The following is an 18,203-nucleotide window of genomic DNA, read 5'->3' on the forward strand; positions in this document are numbered from 1 at the left end:
AAGGTGGATTCTTAACCACTGGACCACCAAGGAAGTCCCAAGCCTGTAGATTTTAATGCAGCTTGTAAATGGATGTGTGTGAGTATATCAAAGCATGAGTACATACTATATAAAAGAGGGAGGCTCTTTTTCTGGTAGATGTGTAATCGACTTAAAAATCACCTAATGTTTTCTTTTGAGGGAAGTGTAAAACTAAAATAACTATATTTGTGTGTGTGTATATATATAATTTACATCTTAATTAGCTGCCTCATTAGACCTTCACTGGCATAGTCAATGGAAACAGAAAAGCAGTGAACAAAAATTTAGGATCTGTGTCATGCACAAACTCATCACTTAAAGTAAGAATGCAGGGGCCTCCCTGGTGGCGCAGTGGTTGTGAGTCCGCCTGCCAATGCAGGGGACATGGGTTCGTGGCCCGGTCCGGGAGGATCCCACATGCCGCGGAGTGGCTGGGCCCGTGAACCATGGCCGCTGAGCCTGCACGTCTGGAGCCTGTGCTCCGCAATGGGAGAGGCCACAACAGTGAGAGGCCCGCGTACCGCAAAAAAACAAAACAAAACAAAAGAATGCAGTTATCTTCCTTGACAATCCTGACAGCACATCTGTTGTTGCATTTGTTAGTTTTTATCTGTGAGTTACACTAGAAATAAATCAGTACATCACTGGTAGATTTTGTACACCAAATATAGGCATGTAATTTTCAAAGCTTTTCCTGAGCATAGAATTTCCAAAAGAGAGAAAAGATAATTACAAGTTGAGTCTCAGTCTGTATAATGTGATTTCATTCATTCACTTGTCCCTTTCGAGGCATTAATGTGACAAGCATATTGCATGCAGAGTAAAACAGATTACTCATACAGTTAAAACACTCAATACATGACTGAACTTGTTAAATATATGTTTACATTTTAGTTACAAAGGACTTGCCTTTAGTTATGAAAAGGATTGGGGAAAGAAGCTTTAGGGAAAGTCAGTGACAGACATTATCCTAATGTAATATTATTCTTCATAATTATACATCATGTCATATCTTTTATTGTATTATCATGGGATGTGTTATTCTAATAATAAGACTAATATTTATTTTAGTGCTAACCATAAGCCAGGCATTGTTCTAAGTGCTTTTCATGGAGAAACTCCTTTTATTTTTTTATTTTTATTTATTACTTTAAAATGAATTCGATAATTATAAATAGATAATAACATAGATTTGTACTGTTGCCTGTAGTTAACCCAAATAAGTAAGATGGTTTACATGTTCTCAAGTCATCTAAAAAAGTAGTTAAGAAATGTTTAATACCGGTTTACCCTACTTAACTAGTGTAATATTTGTCAAGCAGTATTGTTTTAGTGCTTTGCCAAGAATATGCTGATTTTCATGTTAATAAAGATTTAGGTCTTTTGTATAGCTAGTGTGCAGGCCCTGCAAGAATCAAGCATGTTTTGAGTATCGTAAGATCTGGTACTGAACTGTTGCCCTTTAGCTCCTTGCTGTCTTTACCCCTCCTTGCAGGGCTTCTATGCAGTAGCTACAGTGTGATCTCTGCCTGCTGCTTTGGAGTAAACCCGTGAACCTGAGGTGTGCTAATCAAGCATGTTTTCTTGATACAGTGATTGTGTTCTCACATGTGAATGTACAGGCCTTTATCTTTCCTTAATGATCTAATGAGCAGCTTTCTTTGAACATGGATCTTTTTCACACCCTCTTCATTTTTGTCCCACGGGGGGTGACCGTTAAAAACATCTAACAGACAAGCAGTTAACCAGTTCCCTGATGAGATTAGTAAAATATTTAGTAGTCCTACAACATCAGGGAATTTCTCAGCCCTGCAGGAAACAGTTTGATTCAACTTTTTTTTGGAGGTAGGGGGAAGGAAATTTAAATTTTCATTTGAATGGCCCCCTCATGTTTTCAGATGGGCATGAAAAAAATTCGCATACATAGCTTTTCATGTAAATTATTTTAAAGCTTATAGCATTTTTCTTTATTTCTTTTCTTTTTTTTTAAGGAATGGGATTATTTATTCAAATCAAGTCAAGATTTGCCATTTAAACAAAACATCACAAATTGAGTAGCTTTGAATTCTTTATTTTGTAAGTTATCTGAATAGTTGAAGTGATTTGTATCTCTCCTTTCAAGAAGAAGAAATCTCTACTAGACAGGCAAAATCATTATCAGAATGCACAATTATAGCATCTCATCTGGGTTTATATGATTACAAATCAAACTAGGGAACTTATTTTAAAATAAAAATTATAGATTTTCAAATTTCAAAGGAAGCCACATTATTTAATTTACATATATTGAAATTTCTGACCCATCTTTCAGTGGAATAATTTTTGTAAGTCCATGAGAAAGAAACGAAATGTCAATTTGCTGTGGTTGATGGTGTTTTAAATCCAGAGCAAGTGCTGCAACAGTATAAAAAATCAAGATTAGTTGCTTACATTTTAGAGTATGAAAGATAGCAAACTGATATGATTCATAAACAATAAATCTTAAAATCAACATAGGAGATGACTTTTGTAATCTTCTAAAATTATCTTTCATCAAAATCAAGGCCCATGACATTGTATATTGGAAATTTTAGGGCCATATTTGTAGAAACAGTGCTTTGTTGTAGCAGAAACATTTCACCCATCAATCCTGAAGATTTGTGCTTTATAGAATGTAATGGAGTTTTATTCCCTAATTGTTTTAGCCTAGAGTTCTAAGATTCCTGGCTTCTGCTGATGCTTTGAATCATAGGAAGCATTTTTCGATTTAGAAGGATGAATTTTAAAATGTCATTCACACATTTCTTTTTTTTTTTTTTTTTTTTTTTTTTTTTGCGGCACGCGGGCCTCTCACTGTTGTGGCCTCTCCCGTTGCGGAGCACAGGCTCCGGACGCGCAGGCTCAGCGGCCATGGCTCACGGGCCCAGCTGCTCCGCGGCATGTGGGATCTTCCTAGACCGGGGCACGAACCCGTGTCCCCTGCATCGGCAGGCGGACTTTCGACCACTGCGCCACCAGGGAAGCCCCACACATTTCTTTTTTTGAAATTCACAATTTTATGAACTCTAATGTTTTTATGTCCAAGAAGAAAATAAATAACTGAGGAGCCATATCAAACTTGTTTTTATGAGGGATTGATTGTGTAAAGTATGATTCTTTCTTAAGGCTTTTTACCTGTATATTATTAATTTTTGTTTAATTTGAAATTGTGTCCTCAAACAGTAGTCTCCTATAGTTTTTACATATTTTTATCTGTTTGGGGGGTACAGTCTCAGTGCAGTGGGGGGGTAAACATGGAATGACTATTTCTCTAGTCACCACTTTCCCCCATGCTGTGTCAAATCTCCCGTTCATGTTTCTTTATATCTTTGGCAAATCCCATAGTTTTCTAGTTACCTTTAGCTTTAAAAAATCTAGTCCAGTTCACCGTAAAACTCCCAAGCTCATGTCCCCCCATTGCCAGCCAGTTGTTTTGGTTCAAGACACGTAGGGGAAGGAGGGTATACGGTGATTTCTTTTTGTTATCCTCTCACGCCAGCACCTTTGAATATTTGTGGTTAGTGGGGTAGGAGCTTGATCTGCTTCTGAGACAGCTTCCTCCACACTCTACCTCTGTTTCATGCCCTAGTTACTCCTCTGATGTTGGAAGCCTGAGAGGCGGACTAGGGAAGGGGAGGGTGCCACCCTTAGCCTGGTTTCATCCATTGCTGGCTTCCACAGAGATGATGTTCATCTTTTTTTTTCTTCTTTTTTCTTTATTGAAGTATAGTTGCTGTGCAATATTATGTAAGTTACAGGTGTACAACATAGTGATTCACAATTTCTAAGGTTTATACTCCATCTGTGATTATTGTTCATGATTTTCTTGAAGCAGTGTTTAGTTTCTCCCAGTTCCCTCTGTTCCTGAAGGGCAGCCATGTTTCCTTCGGGCTTTACCAGTGGTGCATGCCCCTGGCCCTGCTGTTGGTAGGTGTCACTTTGCTTGGCCTGAGTAGCCCCTTGCCTTCTGCTGAGACACTTTTTCATTCCCTCCAAGGGCCATGGGGATCTACGTGAGCATCTTCCTTCATCCTTTTTTGTTTTCAGGGATACTGTGTGCCTAGCGCTGCTTCAGCAAGCTCTCAGATATCTCCAAACTCAGTCTCTATATTTTCATCTGCTTCCAAATGGCTAGGGACATACATCGGACTTGGTCAAGATTTCTTTTCGGGGCTTCCCTGGTGGCGCAGGGGTTGGGAGTCCGCCTGCCGATGCAGGGGACACGGGTTCGTGCCCCGGTCCGGGAAGATCCCACATGCCGTGGAGCGGCTGGTCCCGTGAGCCATGGCCGCTGAGCCTGCGCGTCCGGAGCCTGTGCTCCGCAACGGGAGAGGCCACAACAGTGAGAGGCCCGCGTACCGCAAAACAAAACAAAACAAAACAAAAAAAAAAGATTTCTTTTCGGTGGGGACCTATAGGTTCAATTCTCAGCAAACCTACTGCCAGGGGACGAAATGTGTCTCCCTTTCGTATAGGTACTCCCCATCTCTGTCAGCTGTTTTCTTAGAGCTGCCCCGCTCACAGGAAATACTGTATTCCTCACAAGGCTGACGGCCAAATGATCCCCTCCCACTCACCTGCCTTTTCCTAGTGCCTCTTTGTATCCTTTATGGTTGGACCAGTTCTGCTGACTATTAACAAGCAGGTGGGAAGAGAGAATAAGACCTGGCCCCAAATGTCAGCAGCTGTCTAGAGCTCCTTTTGTTGTTGGCTGTGGGTCCTGGTGTCAGTTTGGGAGCAATAGGAAAAATCTCAGTGGGCTCGGGTTCTTCTGTGAGTAAGAAAAAGCCCAGCGACTTAAACAAAATAGATGTATATTCTTCTCTCACATAAAGGCCCATCAGCTTGCAGTCTAGGGCCAGTGTCATGCTTCTGGTCCATGAACTCTTCAGGGACCCACGCTCCCTCCAGCTCACCACTCTGCCATCTCTAAGTTTCGGCCCTTGTCCTCATGGTCAAAGATGGTCATGTCCACATTTCCAAGCAGCAAAACAGGTGAAGAAGAGCCAAAGGCACACACCTGAAATCTCTTAAAAGTTTCCAGAAAGCTACCGCAGAATTTTCATCTGCATTCTCCTCAGTCACAGCTACTAAGCATAGCTACAAGGGAACCTGGGAAATATCTTTACTCTGTGCCCAGCTAAGAATTACTGTGGAAAAATATTGGAGGACAGTTAGCAATCTCTGTCACATTTACTGGGTGCTGTGCCATTTTCTTTGGAGCTGTGTGGAAACTTGCACCTTGGCATTTACCTTGTAGGTATGAGTTCTACATGTACAGTAATATTTAATGCCTGCAGGATATATAATATTCTCTAGGGTATTGCAGGCTCACAGTGAATTAGGAGAAAAGTCAACTCTTTCAGTCACAGTATCCAAGCCACTGATGGAAATGAAGTTTGAAATTTATTTTTTGACTGGGACTGTCTTGCGCTATTTTTGTCCTTCCTAATTTTCATTTCTCTAGAAGAAAAAATAAAGCTGCAGTATGTTGGCTGATATATGAGTGTGTTCACTGTCAATTGGATATTTAGGAGAGTGTCATGTCTTTCATATAGACTTTCATTTGATGTGAAAGGGTGATTATATTTTATTTTAAAAAGCATGTTTTATGATAGCACTATATCAGACATAATATTTTAACTGTGCCATAAATGGTCGTGAACTGTATCTATTACAGTGTCACCATTGATTGGCTTTTGCATAAACCCGTTACGTGTTAAGTTTCATTTTCCCCCATCATATTTCACTGCTGCATAGTGAACAACAGGTCCACATTCTTGAACTCATACACACCGTGACCTTTTAATTTGCTCAGGAGGTACAGTGAATTCAAACTGTTGTCAAATCTTTTTCCCCAAAGTTAATTTGGAAAAAATATTTTTATAACAAAATCTTTAAAGTACTTTGGAAACAGAGCTTTGTATGTTGGCTTGATTTGAACTCTAAACTACTTTTTATAGATTCCAGGAAGTTTCCCCACCTTCACGGATACTGATGGCCAATCTTAACGACCTTACTGGTTTAAAAATGTTGAATTATTAAACCATTAGACTAGGATTTATATTGTCGTTTTCTGTCAGATCCATATTATATGTATATATGTACATCTGTAGGCGTATTTTTATTAATTTATTACAAAAGCAACGCTATTTTTACTTTATTAGCTTAGAATTAAAGTAAACACTGCTTGAAAGAACTTTTTTGAAAGTAGATAAAGGGAAGGATGGAAATTTTCCCAGTGGACAGATGGACTCATACTTCCCCCACCACCCGCCCCCCATACCCTACCTCTGATAGAGTGTCTTACACGTGGTTTTAATAATGGTTGGTTGTATGTAACTAAAAGAAAAATGATATTATAGTAACTTTATTTTCATCTGCACATTTCAAGTCATTTCAGTTTTATTCAATTTGATTATACTGTCAAAATTTCAAGCAGAGCATGAGGTAGTGAGGTGTGTGTGTGTGTGTGTGTGTGTGTGTGTGTGTGTGTGTATTCAACAGTGATTTTATAGGGACTATAGTGTAGAATAGAAGAATGTCACTACCAATCAGATGGCAATCACACACACATAGAGTCAAAGATGAGGAAAATTCAGGTTGACAAAATTTCATTAGACTCAAATGAACTTGACTTATGCTTACCCCTGAGTCCTTTGTACATTATGAAAAGTTGGACAAAAAAGATGGGTGTAGCATTTAGTTGTGAGTTTTTCTACCGGCTCTACTAATGTAGAGCACTCTGCAAAGCATTTCCTAAACTCTCTTAAAACTTCGCAAGTCCTTCAAATGGAATTAATAGATTTTCCATAGATCTTCAAGTCCCAATAAGGTTTTAAATATTTGAATTGCGTTCTACATAAATTATTTGAAATTTTTCTTGAAAGCTAGAGCCTTTGAAAAGGACCTGTTGCATCTGGCTCCCTCTTACAAGTGGTGTTCAGCAGATTTGCATGTGTTCTGTTATAGGTTCACTACTGTGATAGACAAAGTGGCAAAGAGTGTGTGACCTGTCTGACATTAGCCCCTGTGCAGATGACTTTCCATGCTATTGGAAGCTCCATTGAAGCCAGCCATGACCAGGTATAATATGCCACTGCCGTTTTGCTGCACTATGGCCCAGCTAAGAAATCAGAGGCCATCAGAATGGAAGCTATGTGCACACACACAGCTTTGCTTTCCCTAATACGTTAGCCACTAGTGCCATTTGCTAGACCTTTGAGAAATCAAGATTTTGTGTGTGCGTGTTGGGAAACCGATACCTTAGGAGATTTAAATTAGTTTCGACTTCTCGTTAGTGGTTCATTATTAATTTAAATATAGAATTCTCTTATAAGGAAGAGGTAATTGCCCTGTGTTATTTTTATTTTTAATAATTTTATATGGAAAGAAGGGTCAGCAAAACATGTAGATAGATAACACTGGAGTCTCACTATGATACATCCTCTAACTTGGGATATTATTAAAATGAAGTTCCAGTGTTGTTTTTACTTTTAAAGTTCTGTTTCTGAGATAAAGCTAAAAATCTGAAAAGTATATTTTCTTAATAAACAAATTCCTTTGATTGTTTAGATAACAGCTTGAGAATACATCCTGTTTATAATACATATTTTCAATTAAAATAATCATCAGATTAGACTAAACTAATGACCTAGGTCATAGAATTTCTAGTTTGGAGTCAAAATTAATAGACATACACAGTTTACTGTATGACTAACCAGCTGTGTTTTTTAAATTAACCATTTACATACAGAACAATCATAACCCACTTTCATATCCTTTTCCCAGTAAATTTGAGAACTCCTAATAGTCTTGCCTGATTCTTTTTTTCTTTCTATCTGAATAGTGCCCTTGCATGGAGAGAATAAAAGAGCCTAATAGTGTAACTTCTCAAATACATAGTTTATTGTCCAGCCCAGACAGGAAAACAGTCTTAAGGGCATACCTCTCTAGTTCATGATGTCCCCGCCATTATGGGTTTCCAATCATCATTTGATTGGTGGCAAGGTATTGTGGTGTTCCGGAAAGAACCACTAATTGGTCAAAACATCTGAGTTTTCGGAAGTAACCACAGCATATGTAAGCTCCTACAGACAGCTACCTGGGTGGATGCTATCATCTCTTCGGGACTCTGTTTCCTAGGATGCTACTTGAGGGAGTCGAGTTAGTTGACCTACAAGATTCATTCCAGTGCTACCATTTTATGATTCTATAACGGATCTTCTTTCTCTTGGTTGAATGAGCCCAACCAGTAATAAACAGTTAATAGCATGTCGATCTGGGAAGCAGCTTAGACGTCTCTCCAGCGCTTCTCAGGGTTTTGCGCTGATGTGTGCTCCAGCTGCAGAAGAGGGTATAGCAGGGCTCTGAGGAACAGGGGCTAAACTAGCTAACAGGAAGTATTACGTTTCCCTGTATAAAACTATAAATGAGCTACACGCCAGGTGCTGAGGACATGGTAAGAATGTTAGACATGGTTCCTGCTCCTACGGAGCTTACACTCCAGCACCTTTGAATAATTGGCAAGAAGTCTAGCTGCTGCTGTATCTAACTCTGTATCCACGGATGGCAGAAACAAATGGCAAGAGCGGCATGAGACAGCCATCCTGCAAAGGTCTCTCCTTAGGCAAAGCAATGAAATCATTCTCAGAAACCCACACACCTGAGAAGAGCAACTCACTGTTAGTGGAGGTAGTTTATTGTTATGAAAGAGCACTGGACTGGGAATGGAGACGGGACTCGAACCCAGAGTTGCCAGGAACTAGCCGTGGGACCTTGTCTCTTCACCTCTTGGAACTTGGCTTCTTCATGAGCAAAATAATGAGGCTGTTCAGGCTTGTGCCCAGACCATATGCCAAGGCACTCAAAGTCCAGGGCTACAGTTAGCCCATATGGCACTTTAACAAATTAGGAAAAAAGGTACCTCTTCCTCAAAACATTTTACTGCTATCGAACAGAAAATTGTCATAATAGATAAATCCAGTCACCACGGTGTGAATGCCCTCCCCATCAAGGTGTGCAGTGTGCAACCTGCACAACCGTACAAAATGGTCTTATTCTGCGTCTATCTGGAGTGTCAATTACTCAATGGTAAGTAAATAAAGACATTTTTATATAAAGTAAATACAACTGCATTATAGATGACAAATTTGCATGAAATTTTAAGATGAAAGAAAGAGACTTCCAGGAAATGTGTCGATAATGGTCCAATGGGTGGATGGATAGAGGGATGGATGAATGGAGCCATGACTAGAACGACTGTCCTGTATATCAAACACTCTACTTTGGTGGCCTCAGAGGTGTAAAGTGGGGATGGGGGTGTGATCCATGCACCTCCCTTGTGCTTGGATCATTGGGTTCCCTGAGGAGAGCAGACACAGAGTAAACCTCTACTCCACATCCTCTGGCTTTTCTACATTGTGTTGAAAATGTAGAAAAACTAAGGGTCTGTCTAAGCAAGAGTTACTCCTTCACCATACCAAAAGCATAAATTTGACCTCGTAAGTTGGAAAAGATGGGCCACTGAATGCTTTCTCACCTGTTAATTTGTAAATACTAGAAAACAGGAAAGCACTTTAAAGCAAGAAAAATTACTGTTATTTAAAAGACATTATTCGAGCCACTGCAGTTGAACAAGAGAATAAGTATTCTGAAAAAAAAAGGATACGTAAAATGTAGAGGCAATCCTTCCTATGAAACTCAGGTTGTTCTTATATGTATAGAAAATGGAGGTGAGAAATGGAAGAACTCTGTAGCCTTGAACCTTTACAGCTTATCTTTCTTTGTTTTTGGTGTTGGAGCTCCCAATGTTTATTTTAGGTTAACATTGTTGGCATCGCCACGTATGTTAGTACAGTCTTCCCTCACTGTGATATTTTTTAATTTTTTCAAATTAATTTTTATTGGCGTATAGTTGATTTACAGTGTTGTGTTAGTTTCAGATGTACAGCAAAGTGAATCAGTTATACATATGCGTATATCCAGTCTTTTTCAGATTCGATTCCCATATGGGTCATTACAGAGTATTGAATAGAGTTTACAGCTTCTTAATTAAAAATATGTTTAGCGCTAGGAACCCAGTGAAGTGGAGACTGAATGTATTACCAGTGCATTCCCTCACTGTATAGGACAGGGACCATTAAGTGAAATTTCTCTATCAAGGTCAATATAGATATGCAAAATGGTTGGGGAAGAGATTCAGTATCTATATGCTGGTGATGTCGAAATGTATGGAGCTCTTAATTCTCCCTCCCCCCCCTCCCAAACCTGCTTTTCCCTGCTTTTATCTTTTATCTCCTTTTTCTTTTATCCATCCCGGTAAACGACCATCTACCTTGTTGCTGGGGCCAAGCCCCTTGAAGCATCTTCGCCTCATCTCTCCCCTTCACGTGCCACATCTGGTCCTAGCATCTCTTCCTCTAAATTACATCTCTGATCTGACCACTTGTCACCACCTCCAGGGTTACCATTCTAGTTTAAGTCACTAGCACTTTTAATCCAGACCACTGCAGTAGTCTCTAAACTGGCTTCCTTTTTCTATTTTCATTCTGCTATGGGCTGTCTGCCACCCAGTAGCCAAAATTATTTTTAAGATAATCATTCAGTCACGTTACTCAGCGACTTAGAAACTTCCAGTGGCTTCTCATCACACCTATTATAAATCCAAAACTTTTGTTATGGCATACAAGTTCCTGTGTGGTTTGGCCCCCTCTACCTCTCCAATTTCAATTCCTGCCATTCTCCTTTTCACTCCCTCCCAGTCTCACTGGCCTTGTTGCCAGTTACATTGTAATGGATGAAAGAAACCAGACTCAAAAGACTGCGGTAGGTTTGATGTGTGTGACATTCTGGAAAAGGCAAAACTATAGACAGATCGGTGGTTGCCAGGGGATGGGGAGGGATTGACCCTAAATTGTCAGGACAGAATTTTGGGGGATGATGGAAATGTACTATATCTTGATTGTGGTGGTAGAAACACAACTGTATGCATTTATCAAACTCACAGAACTATACACTAAAAGGGGTAAATTTTACTGTTTGAAGATTATACCTCAATAAGCCTAACTTTAAAAAAAGCCGAACTCATTCTTTTATCAGTTACTCCTGTGGTATTGATCCCAAGGAAATGTGGAACGATGGCGTCCCCTTTCCTGTATTCGCTGTGTGTTGGGTCCACCTTGGAAACACACTATATTTAACTAATAGCCTCGTTTAGAGCTCCTTCGAATACCAGTGGCTAGTTAAGGCTTGCTTCAGACCTCCTAGAATAATTATTCGTCTCCAAAGACTGGTCTTAGCCTGCCACTCTCTGACTTTAGGGAAAGGGTCTGTCGGCCAGTGTTTCCTGTTTGGGAACTCTGAATTCTCATCCAAGCAGTGGACAGTCATTCAGGGCGGTGTCTGCCTGGAGGTCCCCACGTGTTTGGGTGAGAATGTTCTACAGGTGTTTGCCTTATTCATCACAGTAAATGTGATATTATAAATTCACATTAGTTTAGAATGTTTAATTGTCCAGAATATAAATGTAGTTTAAATTTATAGATGCTGATTTTTTTAGACACATTTGTTAACTGAACAACTACGTGGGAATCCTGCACTAGATTCTAGAGCATCCAGAGATAACTGACTGACAATTCTTGTAATAAGCTAGATAAATAACTTCTCATAGCCTGCTGAGCCAATCATCTTGTGAAATTTAAAATTTATAGATCATGTGGTTTCAATGAAGAGCCGTCATCCTTATTCATAAATTGAATTTAAAAAGACACACTTATTTGTTAAGACTGAGCTAGTGAGGGTTTTGGTGAGTATTTTTCAGTATATCCTATTTGGAAATTAAATTTATATTGTATAGTGTATATTAGTAAAGCAAAATTGTTTGTAGTACTGCAGAAAGGATTTTAGAATATCCTGTCTTGGTACAACTCAGCAGATACTATGGGTACTCTCTCCTGGCCCGATACCCTTTCTATCAGTACATCTTTTTTTTCTTTTCTTCATCATTCTTAAATGTTACTGAGTACCTCTCCCTCTCTGTCTCTTTTAATTACATCAGTCACCTTCTGTTACAGCCTCAAAGTCATAAACTTCCTTCCTTGTCTTTATATTTTCTTTTTTTTCGTTTTTCTGCTTTTGGCTGTACGCGGGCCTCTAACTGTTGTGGCCTCTCCCCTTGCGGAGCACAGGCTCCGGACGCGCAGGCTCAGCGGCCATGGCTCACGGGCCCAGCCGCTCCACGGCATGTGGGATCCTCCCAGACCGGGGCACGAACCCGTGTCCCCTGCATCGGCAGGCGGACTCTCAACCACTGCGCCACCAGGGAAGCCCTGTATTTTCTTTTTATTCATCTTCATTCAGACTGAATTATTAATCTCACCATTTCACAAATACTAGGTAAGCAGGCAGAGGTTAGTCAAAATACTATAGCTTAATTCCTGGTTAATAGCGTTGTTACTCCCTACCTTACTTTGTTCAGGTTAGCTCTGGAACTCACCTGCTTCGTATAAATAAAAGAATGAACTGATAAATCAACCACCTAATCAAGTACTAACTAGCCAGTGAAGTATAACATGTCTATTAGTACTTGCTGTAATCTGACCCTAGTCATCACAAAGTGAGGTTATTGTATAGAGTAACTGACAATGCATACTTGACACATTACTTAGAATTTGAAAAATCAACAATTTTACAAGAGAAAAGAAACAAGAACCAAATTTTTTTTTTGTATTATTAAGGTATAGTTGACTTACAATATTATACAGGTTTCAGGTACACAACGTAGTGATTCACAATTTTTAAAGGTTATACTCCATTGATAGTTGTTTATAAAACATTGGCTATACTCCCTGTGGTGTATGATATATCCTTGTAGCTTATTTATTTTATACATAGTAGTTTGTACCTCTTTATCCCCTACCTCCATCTTGCCTCTCCTCCCTTCCCCCTCCCCACTGGTAACTACTAGTTTGAACAAGAACCGGATTTATGTATAATGTGTTTACCATGTACTACTCTATATTGTGCTAGGCTCGACATACATTATTTTGCTTAATTCTCATGGTAACTCTGTGAGGTAGAAGCTGTACCATTTGATTATTTGCTTCATCTGCTACATTGCCTTTAAGGGTTTATGTCCAGATTAGTAACATCAATCAACCTGTGTGCTTTGACTAGAATTCAAGGCAGACTTCTCAAAGAGCAACCATTAAGTGTAACAATTTACAAATCTTATGGGTATTCTCTTCTACTTTTGATTAATTAAATTCTGCTCAAAGTTCTTTTTCTGATTAATTACAAGACTCTTTGCCTGAGTAATTGTGTCATAATGTCTTACAGTTGTATAGTAATTTAAAACTAAAAGAGAAAAAGCCTTCTCTCGTATCTAAGTATATACTATCATAGCAATAGTACACTGATTGATTGTAGACTATGTACAGAACTTTTGTAGTGCTAGAAGGTCTTAAATGATAATACATCTACTACCTTGCCCTTTAGTCTAATGGAGTGTATCAGCTAGGACGCTTTTGGCTACAAGTAACAGAAAAGCTGACTCATTTTGGCTTAAATAATAAGAAATCTTGTTATCTCACATAACAGGAAGTTCAGAGGAAGGGTGAACTCCAAGGTTGGTTGATAAAGCAGCTCAGTGATGTCAGCAGGGAATTGGGTTATTTCATTTCTTAACTCTGCCATCCTCTGCTTTATCCTCTGTGTCATGGAACGATGGCCACAGGGGTTCTCTGTGTCACTGGCCACATAGCCACATCCAGAGGAAAACACGAGATCTGATCTTCTTCTTTCTCCTTTTAGGGGCAAAGACATCTGTATCTGGAACTCCCCCAGCTATCTTTCCTTCGTAGCTCAGGCCTGCATTGGGTCGGTGACATGCCCATGTCTAAACTAGTCACTGGCAAGAGAAAAGAGACCACTACTAGTTTAAATGCTTGGGGTGAAAGGGTTATTGAGGAATCAACCACAAGGACTACTACAGGAGGGATAAAATACCACATGAGTAATTTAAAATTTTCTAGTAGACCCATTTAAAAACTAAAAAGAAACTGTTAAGTTTAATCTTAATAATATATTTTATTTAGCCCAATATATCTACAGTATCATTTCAAACTGTAATCAACTTTTTAAATTACTGAGATATTTTGTGCTCTTTTATACATCTCACTTTGGACTAGCCACATTTCAGGTGGTCAGTAGCCGCATGTGTGTTGGACAGGATGAAATCCAAGGGCATTATGACTCAGTCCCTGCCTACGTCTCCAGTCTTATCCTTGACTATTCACCCTGTGCCTAACTTGTACGCATGCTTTTATACCCTGGCCGTATTGAGTTACCACGTCTCCTGCTCTCTTGCATCTGTCTTTATTGGCCCTGTTCCCTCTGTCTGGGCCGTTCTCTCCTTGCTCATAAGAGAAACTTTGTTTTATCCGTCAGGTGCAGCCAACATGTCACTCCAGTCAATAAGCCTTCCCCAAACCTACTTTTTACATCATCCCACCATTACCTTTATCAAACTGTTTTCCCATTATTTGTTTCCATATTGGTCTACCCCACTGGGCAGGGACTTCAGTGAGGTCCAGAGCGGTGTCTTCTTTGCCTTAGTATTCTCCATGTCTATGCTCTGGCACTTAGGAGTAACTCCATACATATTTATAGGATGGAAATGAATTGAGTTTCTAAGAAAAATTAGAATGACTTGGATTTGGTAGGGTTCATTTGATAGAATTGGTGAGAGAAATGGAATGTTTGGCCCAGGATGCTTTCTCTGGTGGTGGCTTTACAGGCACATGTTTTGTGAAAGCATCCTGAGGCCCTCCATATGTGACCTCAGCATTTACATACTCTGAATCCATGTAACTGTCATCAGGAATCCATCATATATCTCCGTTAATTTCTCTACTGATCTGTTTGTAACTGAATTTTTCTAACCTGTCATGCATATGAGTACATCCTTCTCAGTGTCTAAATTACTTTTCTCAAGTTCCAGGGCTGCCTCCTGTTTCTAGCATTTCACAGTGTAATATACAAGTCAGTATTCACTGCATAGTGTCATTTGGGACTGCATCCCTCAGAACATAAAGAGGCATAAACTTCATAGGTTTGAGCAACAATTTCCCAAGACAAATAAAGCAGCTTTTTATTAATATAAGGGACGCTTAGGAGTGACGTTGCGTAATAACAGCCCTCACTGCATTCTCCTAGAGGTACCTGCGATAGGGTTGTGGCATTCTTTGTATTACATAGGTTCAGTATAAGTTTTGAACTTCACTGTTCCACTTGCTCCACTATCAAGCCACAGTGCTGAGGGCCATAGAGTTTGGAAAGAGAGGGTATAATCGCTGCCATTGGCAGCTTCTAGGAAGTTCTGGAGCTGCCACAATTCAACACATAAGTTGATTTTTGTTTACTTTTTATGAAATAGGGTGCTGAGAGAGATACTAAAGAGGTACATCAAAATGTTTGTTTGGGGAAAGTGCTTTCATATTTGTTGATTTTTGTATTTCAAAATATTCTCGTATCTGAAACTTATCCCATGATGATAGGATTAAAATTTCTTCCCCTGGCTTTTCATTTATTATATAAAATTCCCATTTTACACAAATATATCTTATAGTTAAGGAATTCAATCATATCTTTTTTCTTTACATTTTGTATTTCACTAACTAGTCCAGTAGTTCAAATAACCTTTTTTTTTTAACATCTTTATTGGAGTATAATTGCTTTACAATGTTGGGTTAGTTTCTGCTGTATAACAAAGGAAATCAGCTATATGTATACATATATCCCCATATCTCCTCTCTCTTGTGTCTCCCTCCCACCTCCCTATCCCACCCCTCTAGGTGGTCGCAAAGCACCGAGCTGATCTCCCTGTGCTATGCAGCTGCTTCTCACTAGCTATCTGTTTTACATTTGGTAGTGTATATATGTCAATGTTACTCTCTCACTTCATCCCAGCTTACCCTTCTCCCTCCCCACGTCCTCAAGTCCATTTTCTATGTCCGTGTCTTTATTCCTGTCCTGCCCCTAGGTTCATCAGAACTGTTTTTTGTTTTAGATTCCATATATATGTGTTAGCATACGGTATTTCTTTTTCTCTTTCTGATTTACTTCACTCTGTATGACAGACTCTAGGTCCATCCACCTCACTACAAATAACTCAATTTCGTTTCTTTTTATGACTGAGTAATATTCCATTGTATAGATGTGTCACATCTTCTTTATCCATTCATCTGTTGATGGACACTTAGGTTGCTTCCATGTCCTGGCTACTGTCTTTTTTTTTTTTTTTTTTTTTGCGGTACTCGGGCCTCTCACCACTGCGGCCTCTCTCGTTGCGGAGCACAGGCTCCGGACGCGCAGACTCAGCAGCCATGGCCCACAGGCCCAGCCACTCCACGGCATGTGGGATCCTCCCGGACCGTGTCCCTTGCATCGGCAGGCAGACTCTCAACCACTGTGCCACCAGGGAAGCCCCCTGGCTACTGTAAATAGAGCTGCAATGAACATTGTGGTACATGACTCTTTTTGAATTATGGTTTTCTCAGGGTATGTGCCCAGTAGTGGGATTGCTGGGTCATATGGTAGTCCTATTTTTAGTTTTTTAAGGAACCTCCATACTGTTCTCCATAGTGGCTGTATCAATTTACATTCCCACCAGCAGTGCAAGAGGGTTCCCTTTTCTCCACACCGTCTCCAGCATTTATTGTTTCTAGATTTTTTGCTGATGGCCATTCTAACTGGTGTGAGATGATATCTCATTGTAGTTTGGATTTGCATTTCTCTAATGATTAGTGATGTTCAGCATTTTTTCATGTGTTTGTTGGCAATCTGTATGTCTTCTTTGGAGAAATGTCTGTTTAGGTCTTCTGCCCATTTTTGGATTGGGTTATTTGTTTTTTTGATGTTGAGCTGCATGAGCTGCTTGTATATTTTGGAGATTAATCCTTTGTTAGTTGCTTCGTTTGCAAATATTTGGTCCCATTCTGAGGGTTGTCTCTTCATCTTATTTATGGTTTCCTTTGCTGTGCAAAAGCTTTTAAGTTTCATTAGGTCCCATTTGTTTATTTTTATTTCCATTTCTCTGGGAGGTGGGTCAAAAAGGATCTTGCTGTGATTTATGTCATAGAGTGTTATGCCTGTGTTTTCCTCTAAGAGTTTTATAGTATCTGGCCTTACATTTAGGTCTTTAATCGATTTTGAGTTTATTTTTGTGTATGGTGTTAGGGAGTATTCTAATTTCATTCTTTTACATGTAGCTGTCTAGTTTTCCCAGCACTACTTATTGAAAAGGCTCTCTTCTCCATTGTATACTCTTGCCTCCTTTATCAAAGATAAGGTGACCATATGTGCGTGGATTTTTCTCTGGACTTTCTATCCTGTTCCATTGATCTATATTTCTGTTTTTGTGCCAGTCATACTGTCTTGATTACCGTAGCTTTATAGTATGGTCTGAAGCCTGATTCTTCCAGCTCCGTTTTTCTTTCTCAAGATTGCTCTGGCTATTTGAGATCTTTTGTGTTTCCATACAAATTGTGCAGTTTTTTGTTCTAGTTCTGTGAAAAATGCTATTGGTAGTTTTATAGGGATTGCATTGAATCTGTAGATTGCTTTGGGTAGTAGAGTCATTTTCACAATGTTGATTCTTCCAATCCAAGAACATGGTATATCTCTCCATCTGTTTGTATCATCTTTAATTTCTTTTGTCAGTGTCTTATAGTTTTCTGCATACAGGTCTTTTGTCTCCTTAGGTAGGTTTATTCCTAGGTATTTTATTCTTTTTGTTGCAGTGGTAAATGGGAGTGTTTCCTTAATTTCTCTTCCAGATTTTTCATCATTAATGTATAGGAATGCAAGAGATTTCTGCGCATTAATTTTGTATCCTGCTCCTCTACCAAATTCATTGATTAGCTCTAGTAGTTTTCTGGTAGCATCTTTAGGATTCTCTATGTATAGTATCATGTCATCTGCAGACAGTGACAGTTTTACTTCTTCTTTTCCGACTTGGCTTCCTTTTATTTCTTTTTCTTCTCTGATTGCTGTGGCTAAAACTTCCAAAACTATGTTGAGTAATAGTGGTGAGAGTGGGCAACCTTGTCTTGTTCCTGATCTTAGAGGAAAGAGTTTCAGTTTTTCATCATTGAGAATGATGT

The 18,203-nt window shown here is 39.4% G+C and overlaps 1 protein-coding gene across 14 annotated transcripts in view; it reads left to right on the forward strand.

Annotated features, from left to right (window-relative positions):
- Positions 1 to 18,203, forward strand: part of STAU2 (staufen double-stranded RNA binding protein 2) — a 305,414-nt gene that overhangs the window by 191,582 nt on the left and 95,629 nt on the right. For 11 of the 14 annotated variants that reach the window (XM_067712055.1, XM_067712049.1, XM_067712054.1 and 8 more), the window contains one exon: positions 7,012 to 7,125. The exons of the other annotated variants lie outside the window; for them this stretch is intronic. In XM_067712055.1, coding sequence (XP_067568156.1) covers positions 7,012 to 7,125 — 114 coding nt within the window. The remainder of the gene's footprint in view (positions 1 to 7,011; positions 7,126 to 18,203) is intronic. 14 annotated transcript variants of the gene reach the window in all.

Source organism: Pseudorca crassidens, chromosome 17 (assembly GCF_039906515.1).
Source record: "Pseudorca crassidens isolate mPseCra1 chromosome 17, mPseCra1.hap1, whole genome shotgun sequence".
Lineage (NCBI taxonomy): Eukaryota > Metazoa > Chordata > Mammalia > Artiodactyla > Delphinidae > Pseudorca > Pseudorca crassidens.